General features: G+C 43.5%; 1 protein-coding gene across 1 annotated transcript; it reads right to left on the bottom strand.

Annotated features, from left to right (window-relative positions):
- Positions 1-956: 956 nt before the first annotated feature.
- On the bottom strand, positions 957-10,055 carry LOC136854734 (uncharacterized PE-PGRS family protein PE_PGRS54-like). Its single transcript, XM_067131321.1, has 4 exons — positions 9,849-10,055; positions 3,454-6,421; positions 2,415-3,392; positions 957-1,075 (listed from the first exon to the last, which is right to left on the bottom strand). Exons 1-4 carry the CDS (start codon positions 10,053-10,055, stop codon positions 957-959), a joined length of 4,272 nt encoding a protein of 1,423 aa, XP_066987422.1.
- Positions 10,056-10,598: the final 543 nt, after the last annotated feature.

Genomic DNA, 10,598 nt, shown 5'->3' with positions numbered 1-10,598 from the left:
TCCCGTGGAAGTCCCCGTCTTGGCGTCTTTCATTCGGTAATTTTGAAGTTGTTGTTACGAGTCTTTGCTGCTTTTCAGATGTATGCTAATCTCACAGTCATCTTTAAGAACCTTTGTCCCGAAAATTTTGTGTCCCTACGCAACTGAGCGTAGATACAAAAGCATAAAAATGTGTTATTTCACTTTCCTCTGCCTTTTACCTACTTGGCGTTCTTAAGATTCTGCCACCAGACACTTTATTTTAGAGAAGTTCCTACAGTTTTCCTTAACTGAAGAAAATAGAATGCACCTTTGTCACAGCAGAGAACCTTTCTCAATGAGTAACTCTTATACACAGCATATCTTAATTTTGATTTCTTATAAGTTTTTAGCATGCTTCAATTTGGGTTTTAGACACTGACTTCTTGTCTGGTTTCAGTAACTTTGCTTAACAACCATTTAACAGATCCATTTCGATTGGCTTCAATTTTCAATTTCTCCGTGGGGAAATATTGCATCTACACTTTTTTACTTGATAAGAGAGAAGTCTAATTAAGTGCACCAAATAAGAATAGCAAAATAGGAAGTAAGCTTTAAAGTGAGATTTTTACAAATTACGAAATCTCAGATAATTACTATAATGAATTTGGACTAAGATGGCCAGTAGCAGATATGCTGTCCTAATTTACATATGGGCTTAGCTCATACATTTACCTACTTATTTAAACTAAATATGCTCTAGCAGTAAAGGTCTGAGACCGAGATATGGGCTTAGCTCAACTGCAGTTCTCTATTACTCCTTGTGATGAAATTAAGAATTTTGATGTCAATTCTCGAAGCAGAACTATAAAGAATGAACTGAAATTACCTGTATGCTCAGCAAATGCAATTTATCAAGTTGAGGTGCAATCCCCTCACACTTGACCTCAGTTATTATTTTACGGCTCTGTGAGCATATAACTTTGAGGGTAACTCTACTAGACTTGTGGTTGATCTCGTATTTTTAGAAACTCACACTGCCGTCTAACTTCGTGTTTTCCTTTTTCATCCCACTTGCAGAATAAGTTGAGGCGTCTCTTCTTGAGCACTCTGGGTACTGAAAGTAACACGTAAGTGTATTTGATAGGGGAAAATAAAAGAGAAAAATCTGGATTGAAAGTCAAACAAGATTTATCCTACATAAAATATCAAGGGAGTCACTTATCATGTGAGGGTATAGACCACTTCAATAGCACAGGAAGTGTAGCTGCTATTTAGTTATATCTGATGCTTCGTTTGACAGGTTCCTAGTGCCACCACGTGACGCTATGTGGTCAATTCTTTAAAACCATGAACTGGTAACTTTGGGGACTTTTGATCATATAAAAATCATCTTTTTGAGTGTCAGGACTCCAATGAAACGCACCATTGAGGACAATGTGACAGGAGTAAGGCCGGTGCAAACCCTCATTCATGATTTCTGAGTCTAGTGCTAATGTTTGCATTTACTGATCAGCTTTCTTTATCTTCGTGATTCTACCGTGCTCGGTAATCATTTGGCACTCTCTGGCTTAGATTACTGCAGTTATCAATAAATACTCCTCTGAAGACAATGAAACAGAGAAGCGATCTTCCTCCTATAATAGTCACTGACCTAGATATGGACAACAGTAGTAGAAATTATGAAAAACCAGATAGAATTTCATCTGGAATTCGCTGTAACAGCGGCCATTACAATATCGTGAATGAATGAGTGATTGTAAGTTCCTGAGCGTCATAACCACAATGATCATTGACACTGATGCAATATTGTGTATAAGTAAAGAATCGCAGTCTATGCTTTTTCTGTGTTTCTCTTCCTGTCTCTACACACATTAGACATCAGGAATGAGATTATTCCTCTAGTTAATTCAACATGCCCGGGGAAAGACAAATACCAGAGTATCAATACCTTGTATTTTGGTGACTTGAGTAACAAAAATATAAATATAAATAATTGTAAAATAAGTAGGACTCTCAGCTTCTCCATTAAAAGATTAGGAAAAAGTGTGTCTCTTGGAATGATTATATGAGGAGGTTAGGCTTCAATTTCACCAACGGAGGCAAAATATTTAACCTGACTAGTAAATAAACTTCAAAAATGAGTAACAAACAGTTGTGAAGATCTTTTAAAAAGAGTTAAGAAAATGAACAAATTTCTAAGAACTGAAAGCTATAAAAAATCATTAATTTACTAACAACAAAAGAAAGCAGGTTATGGCCAAACTCTGTTCGGCCATAAAAATTCTGGATACACAGTCTTAAGAACGCATCCTGTTGGATGCGTTCTAACAGGAACAAGAAATAAACGTGTAATGGATTTTTGAAATTCCTAAATGGTCACAGTATCTAAGGCATCTCCATTACAGTGGGACTAACAAAGGTATCTTTAAGTTTAATTTATTTTCCATACATACTACTGCTACTTCCGCTACCATACATGCCACTGCTGCCACCGGATGAACCATGGCTACTTCCTCCTCCACCTCCTCCTCCTCCTCCACCAGCACTGTATCCACCTCCACTGCTTCCACCTCCTCCTGATGGTGCTGAGTATCCAGTGCTGATTGAGCCTCCTCCTGAGGAACCTCCTCTATATCCTCCACTTCCTCCTCCTCCACTGCTTCCACCCCCTCCTGAGGAACCTCCTCTATATCCTCCACTTCCTCCTCCACCTCCACTGCTTCCACCTCCTCCTGATGGTGACGAATATCCAGTGCTGACTGAGCCTCCTCCTGAGGAACCACCTCTATATCCTCCACCACCACCACCACCACCACCACCACCACCACCACCTCCTCCTCCTCCTCCTCCACCTCCTCCACTGTATCCACCTCCACTGCTTCCACCTCCTCCTGATGGTGCTGAGTATCCAGTGCTGATTGAACCTCCTCCTGAAGAACCTCCTCCACTACTTCCTCCTCCTCCACCTCCACTGTATCCACCTCCGCTGCCTCCACCTCCTGATGGTGGTCTGTATCCACTGCTAATTGAGCCTCCTCCGCTACCTCCCCCTCCTCCACCTCCACTGTATCCACCTCCGCTGCCTCCACCTCCTGATGGTGGCCTATATCCACTGCTAATTGAGCCTCCTCCTGAAGAGCCTCCCCCACTACCACCTCCTCCTCCTCCTCCTCCTCCTCCTCCACCTCCACTGTATCCACCTCCACTGCCTCCACCTCCTGATGGTGGTCTGTATCCACTGCTAATTGAGCCTCCTCCTGAAGAACCTCCTCCACTACCACCTCCTCCTCCACCTCCACTGTATCCACCTCCGCTGCCTCCACCTCCAGATGGTGGTCTGTATCCACTACTAATTGAGCCTCCTCCTGAAGAACCTCCTCCACTACCTCCTCCTCCTCCACCTCCACTGTATCCACCTCCGCTGCCTCCACCTCCAGATGGTGGTCTGTATCCACTGCAATGAGCCTCCTCCTGAAGAACCTCCTCCACTACCTCCTCCTCCTCCACCTCCACTGTATCCACCTCCGCTGCCTCCACCTCCTGATGGTGGTCTGTATCCACTGCTAATTGAGCCTCCTCCTGAAGAACCTCCTCCACTACCACCTCCTCCTCCACCTCCACTGTATCCACCTCCGCTGCCTCCACCTCCAGATGGTGGTCTGTATCCACTGCTAATTGAGCCTCCTCCTGAAGAACCTCCTCCACTACCACCTCCTCCTCCACCTCCACTGTATCCACCTCCGCTGCCTCCACTTCCTCCTGATGGTGGCCTGTATCCACTGCTAATTGAGCCTCCTCCTGAAGAACCTCCTCCACTACCTCCTCCTCCTCCACCTCCACTGTATCCACCTCCGCTGCCTCCACCTCCTGATGGTGGTCTGTATCCACTGCTAATTGAGCCTCCTCCTGAAGAACCTCCTCCACTACCACCTCCTCCTCCACCTCCACTGTATCCACCTCCACTGCCTCCACCTCCTGATGGTGGTCTGTATCCACTGCTACTGAGCCTCCCTCCTGAAGAACCTCCTCCACTACCTCCCCCTCCACCCACTCCACTGTATCCACCTCCGCTGCCTCCACTTCCTCCTGATGGTGGCCTGTATCCACTGCTAATTGAGCCTCCTCCTGAAGAACCTCCTCCTCCACCACCTCCACTGTATCCACCTCCGCTGCCTCCACCTCCTGATGGTGGCCTGTATCCACTGCTACTGAGCCTCCTCCTGAAGAACCTCCTCCTCCCTCCACCTCCACTGTATCCACCTCCGCTGCCTCCACCTCCTGATGGTGGTCTGTATCCACTGCACTGAGCCTCCTCCTCCTGAAGAACCTCCTCCACTACCTCCCCTCCTCCACCTCCACTGTATCCACCTCCGCTGCCTCCACCTCCAGATGGTGGCCTGTATCCACTGCTAATTGAGCCTCCTCCTGAAGAACCTCCTCCACTACCTCCCCCTCCTCCACCTCCACTGTATCCACCTCCGCTGCCTCCACCTCCTGATGGTGGTCTGTATCCACTGCTAATTGAGCCTCCTCCTGAAGAACCTCCTCCACTACCACCTCCTCCTCCACCTCCACTGTATCCACCTCCGCTGCCTCCACTTCCTCCTGATGGTGGCCTGTATCCACTGCTAATTGAGCCTCCTCCACTACCTCCTCCTCCTCCACCTCCACTGCCTCCACCTCCTGATGGTGGTCTGTATCCACTGCTAATTGAGCCTCCTCCTGAAGAACCTCCTCCTCCCCTCCTCCTCCACCTCCACTGTATCCACCTCCGCTGCCCTCCACCTCCTGATGGTGGCCTGTATCCACTGCTACTGAGCCTCCTCCTGAAGAACCTCCTCCTCCCCTCCACCCCACCTCCACTGTATCCACCTCCGCTGCCTCCACCTCCACCTGATGGTGGTCTGTATCCACCGCTAGTTGAGCCTCCTCCTGAAGAACCTCCTCCACTACCTCCCCCTCCGCCACCTCCACTGTATCCACCTCCGCTGCCTCCACCTCCTGATGGTGGCCTGTATCCACTGCTAATTGAGCCTCCTCCTGAAGAACCTCCTCCTCCTCCACCTCCACTGTATCCACCTCCGCTGCCTCCACCTCCTGATGGTGGTCTGTATCCACTGCTAATTGAGCCTCCTCCTGAAGAACCTCCTCCTCCACCACCTCCACTGTATCCACCTCCACTGCCTCCACCTCCACCTGATGGTGGTCTGTATCCACTGCTAATTGAGCCTCCTCCTGAAGAACCTCCTCCACTACCACCTCCTCCTCCACCTCCACTGTATCCACCTCCACTGCCTCCACCTCCTGATGGTGGTCTGTATCCACTGCTAATTGAGCCTCCTCCTGAAGAACCTCCTCCACTACCACCTCCTCCACCACCTCCACTGTATCCACCTCCGCTGCCTCCACCTCCAGATGGTGGTCTGTATCCACTGCTGACTGAGCCGCCTCCTGAAGAACCTCCTACATGTCCTCCACCACCACCTCCTCCTCCTCCACTGTATCCACCTACACTGCTTCCACCTCCTGAAGGAGCTGAGTATCCAGTGCTGACTGAGCCTCCTCCTGAGGATCCTCCTCCTCCTCCTCCTCCACTGTATCCACCTACACTGCTTCCACCTCCTCCTGAAGGAGCTGAGTATCCAATACTGACTGAACCTCCTCCTGAGGATCCTCCTCCTCCTCCTCCACTGTATCCACCTCCACTACCTCCACCTCCTCCTGATGGTGCCGAGTATCCAATGATGATTGAGCCTCCTCCTGAGGAGGATCCTCCCCCTCCTCCTCCTCCTCCTCCACTGTATGCACCTCCACTACCTCCACCTCCTCCTGACGGTGGTCTGTATCCACTGCTGACTGAACCTCCTCCTGAAGAACCCCCTCCATGTCCTCCACCTCCTCCTCCTCCTCCACTGTATCCACCTCCACTACCCCCACCTCCTCCTGGTGGTGCCGAGTATCCAATGCTGATTGATCCTCCTCCTGAAGAACCTCCTCCTCCTCCTCCTCCACTGTATCCTCCTCCGCTACCTCCGCCTCCTCCTGATGGTGCTGAGTATCCTATGCTGATTGAACCACCTCCTGAGGAACCTCCTCCATATCCTCCACCACCTCCCCCTCCACCTCCACTACTTCCTCCTCCCCCTGTCGGTGCCGAGTATCCAATGCTGATTGATCCTCCTCCTGAGGAACCTCCTCCTCCTCCTCCTCCTCCACTGTATCCACTTCCGCCACCACCACCTCCTCCTGATGGTGCTGAGTATCCTATGCTGACTGAACCACCTCCTGAGGAACCTCCTCCATATCCTCCACCACCTCCTCCTCCACCTCCACTACTTCCTCCTCCCCCCGTCGGTGCAGAGTATCCACTGCTGATTATACCTCCTCCCGAGAAACCTCCTCCATGATCGGCGAAGCTGTAGGTCACCAACAGGGCTGTGATTAATCCTTCTATTATCTTCTGCAAGGGAACGAAACGATAAAGATGTCTGATTAGTTGATGTTGAAGTAAGATGATACTGTGAATAGCTATCATCTAAGCATCAGCTTCACGTCTTTCGTTACCTTCTGTCTTGAATCTTTCATATTTTTCTGAAACGCTGCGTATTGGAAGGACTTTTGAGATAAGTGCAATGAAATTGGCTTATAAAGTCCATATGATTATTAAGGCTTCTTTTGTTATCTTTTAAAACTTGAGAAACTTGAGGTGCCTTTCAGTGCAATTACTAAATTAATCAATCCACGACTGTGGTAATCCAAATGTCAAGATATTCCTTACTACTTGAATTAAAATATTTCCAGTACGATTTATCACAATATTCCAGTTATCTGTTTTTAGCAGCTATGATTTGATAATAGTATTCCGGCTTTCTTTTCGTATCCTTAACTACATTGATTATTTTGCTCTTCAGTGTCCTTGATAACACCAACTAGAAAACTTTTTTCGAGTACAAGAGCTCAGTAATCAAGCTCTCCCTGATTATCTTGGACCTTGCTATACAATCTCTCCTTTGGTATTTCCACTTACAACAGTCTAAACTCTTCAGGGCCCATGAATGATCTGAGCACAAAATTCTCTCACTGTGATTAGCTAATACTCAAGGTTATAATTAGTATCTCTGATATAAATTTCAAACTCTCCTTTTGTGTCTTCGGTTACGGCAAAGCTCTTCTGTAGCATGCATGAATGACTATAGACAAAAGTTCTTTCACTGCAAACTGTCTCATCTTGGAATGCAAGTCAAAAATTATTTTGGTACTTATTATGATCCGTTTTTTAATTTTCTCAAATTGGTAATTGTCCCATCTTCCAGCCTGTCTACATACAATTCTCGGTTGCTTAGCTTGTGATAAATTATAGAGGGAATGCCCAACAGACTAAAAATAAGGAAGCTTATTGTACGCTTGAGTTATCCCATAATGTCGCCTCAGTGAAAAAGATAAAGGTTCTCAACCATAACTGAAGATGCTACGGAACTGAGGAGTATGAGGTGCAATTTTAAGATACGTTAATCAAATGTCTACCAACAACCCTTTCCTAAGTCGCTAGAGCAAAATTTATAAAAGCTTGACTTTTCCCCCAGACATGTCACGTCATCTGAATTTATAACAGACTGGTGCATGGATAGAATTGTTGCTTACATTATACGAATGCATTTCCTTCGGTTACAAATCTTAAATTCTTTTTAAACACTTATTACCATCGGAAACCTTCACTGATATTAAACAGAATCGGACATAAAATTGATTGTCAAATTGAAATACTTCGTTAAAACTGTCATTATAGTTTCTGCAGGATTACAGGTCAATGGAAAATTTATTCGACTGAATTTTAATCTTCTATGCTCATTAAAATACCCACAATAACTTTTCTAGAAATCATGACATCACTGACTGGTCCTCTCATTTTTACATATCACTCACTTCATGAGTAAAAATACTGTAAATAGATATACATATCGATTACACCAATATGTTATAAATATATATATATATATATATATATATATATATATATATATATATATATATATATATATATATATATATATACATATAGTGTATATATATGTATGTACAAATATATATATATATATATGTATGTATACATATATATATATATATATATAATATATATATATATATATATATATATATATATATATATATATATATATATATATATATATATATATATATATACATATACTGATGTAATCAGCACCATGAAAGGTGGTCAGTCAATTATAAAAGGAAAAGAGAGAGAAGTTATATGAAGATGCTGTAATTATAATTTAATAACCTCTTCCGTTTTGATTGAACTTAAATATGCATTGCAGAGAGAGAGAGAGAGAGAGAGAGAGAGAGAGAGAGAGAGAGAGAGAATCACAGTCACAGAATTAAAAAATTGTGATAAAGTATAAAAATGGCTTTGCTGTTATCTCCAGCCTTACCATTGTGTTTCCTCCGAGCTGGTCGGATCAGCTCTGACGACTTAGAGCGGTCGTCGGACCCATTTAAATAGTGGAGGAAGGTTTGAGAGCCCTCGTCTCCTATACGTGACTTGCAGATTCTCCCAAATGAGATCCCATCAGTGCACACGTACGAATCATAACGTAGAACCGGAGTGTCATTCCTGAGGACGTTATGATTAATCTCTCTCTCTCGGAAGTGCAACCGTAGCGCGCGCCTCTCACGAGCGAGTAGACCCGTGTTCGATTCCCGAACAGGGCGAGGAAAGGAACGGCCCATAATAGCATAGGTTAAGATCGAACGTCAAAGTATAATGTCGAAGTATACAGCATAAAGTCGAAGCCTGGTGTTATTCTTGTCTTTAGCTCGCATGGGAGAAAGCTTGCGTTTGATCCCCGAACTGGATGAGGAAAGGAATGTTATGTTTTTTTTTTTTAATCAGTATCCTTTGCTGACCTAAGCAATGAACTGTGTACCTGGTTGCAGTTGAATGGATTGCAGAGGTGATATAAAACTGGAGAGAAATGGAAAAATAACAGGCGTGAGTGATTAGTGTTCCAAGAAATTTGTATCATTACAGGGCTCCCCCTCTCTAATATATATATATATATATATATATATATATATATATATATATATATATATATATATATATATATATATATATATATATATATATATATATATATATATATATATATATATATATATATATACACACACACACTTTAACCCTCTAAAATTCCAATTTAATATATTTCCCATTTTGTGCTACACAACAGATGACTACACACAATCTCTCTCTCTCTCTCTCTCTTCGAATCAAAATATAAATTCCGAGAAGAGTGCAGGATGAAGAATTGCCGACGGTTGAGTTCCTCTTCAAAATTACTCAATGAAAGTGAGTGATGAACAATGTACAATGAAAGGTGAATGTTTCTTGCTCAATTGTACTTCCAGTGTAATATAAAAATTAGAACAAAACACGAGATGTTTTTGGAGTGTAAATGTGCAAATGCAAGCGCGTTTGAGTGTGTTCACTCACATATTTATATACACACACATAGATATACATATACACAGACACACACACATATATATATGTGTGTGTGTATGTTATATATATATATATATATATATATAATATATATATATGGTCATTACTTGGATCGGTGGCTAAAAAGAAATTATATTCGCCGTTCTCTGTGACACACTAAATCAACGACAAATGATCACCGACCCATTGGATTATTAGCAAATGATCCCTAATGCTTTGGACCATTAGTAAATTATCTCTAACACTCTGGATCATTAGCAAATGCATTATCACCAAAGTATCCCCGATATTCTGGATCATTAGTTGAAACATTAACTTATAAAATCCCTCTTCTCTGGCACCATTGCCAACTATTTACTGGATCACTGTCAAGTGATCCTTGTCCAGCTGTATAATTAGCAAGTGAATCATTACTAAACCACCCCTTAATCACTGGATCATTAGCAATGATTTCCGACTTATGAAAGACCTCCCATTTGAGGTTTTTAGCGGTGATAGCTACTCCGGCCTCCTCACTTATAACCTTCCATTCTCCAAGAGGCAGTTTGTCTACTGCATCGTTCATTCTTCCTTCCATTAAACCCATTTATTGTTTTTCTCGGGCCTGGGCGAGAGAGAGGCATGGCGATAAGGTGTCAGTCCCATTGGCTTTTCTCTTGAAAAATGTACTAAGGAAGGTTATATTACTTTTTTTTTTAAGGTACCGGAGTTTGATGCCTTACAAAAGTTTAGAGGCCATCAGAAGTTTGTGGAATTACAGAAGCTTTATAAGCAATTACAGAAAGTTAAGGAATAACTAAAGCTTTAAAAATTACAGAAATCTGGGGGATTGCAAAAGTTGAAGCAACTACTGATCCTTAGTTAACCAAAGAAGTTCAGTGAATTGCGTAAGCGTAGGGAATTACAAAAGTCTGAAGAGTGTCAAAAGTTTGGGAATTACAAAAGTCTGAGGAATTACAAAAGTATGTGGAATTACCAAAGCTTGATAAATTATAACATGCCGTGGAACGCCGATATTCTCAAGTTCAAGAAAAACTGCAATTAACTACTATTCTGTCTCTTATGATCTCAGCTTCATCATGATCTTATCTATTTATTTTTTCGTTTT

The sequence above is a fragment of the Macrobrachium rosenbergii genome, chromosome 30 (genome assembly GCF_040412425.1).
Source record: "Macrobrachium rosenbergii isolate ZJJX-2024 chromosome 30, ASM4041242v1, whole genome shotgun sequence".
Lineage (NCBI taxonomy): Eukaryota > Metazoa > Arthropoda > Malacostraca > Decapoda > Palaemonidae > Macrobrachium > Macrobrachium rosenbergii.
The sequence above is the reverse complement of the archived record's forward strand: the minus strand, read 5'-3'. Positions and strand labels throughout refer to the sequence as shown.

Bases quoted from the DNA above. Each gene is read 5' to 3' on its own strand.
- LOC136854734 (XM_067131321.1), bottom strand. From the start codon at position 10,055: ATGAACGATGCAGTAGACAAACTGCCTCTTGGAGAATGGAAGGTTATA. The intron at 3,393-3,453 runs GTAGTGGAGGAG...CACCATCTGGAG, and splicing joins TGGAGGTGGAGGAGGAGGAG to GTGGAGGCAGCGGAGGTGGA. The intron at 1,076-2,414 runs GTATGTATGGAA...TGTTACTTTCAG, and splicing joins TGGTAGCGGAAGTAGCAGTA to TACCCAGAGTGCTCAAGAAG.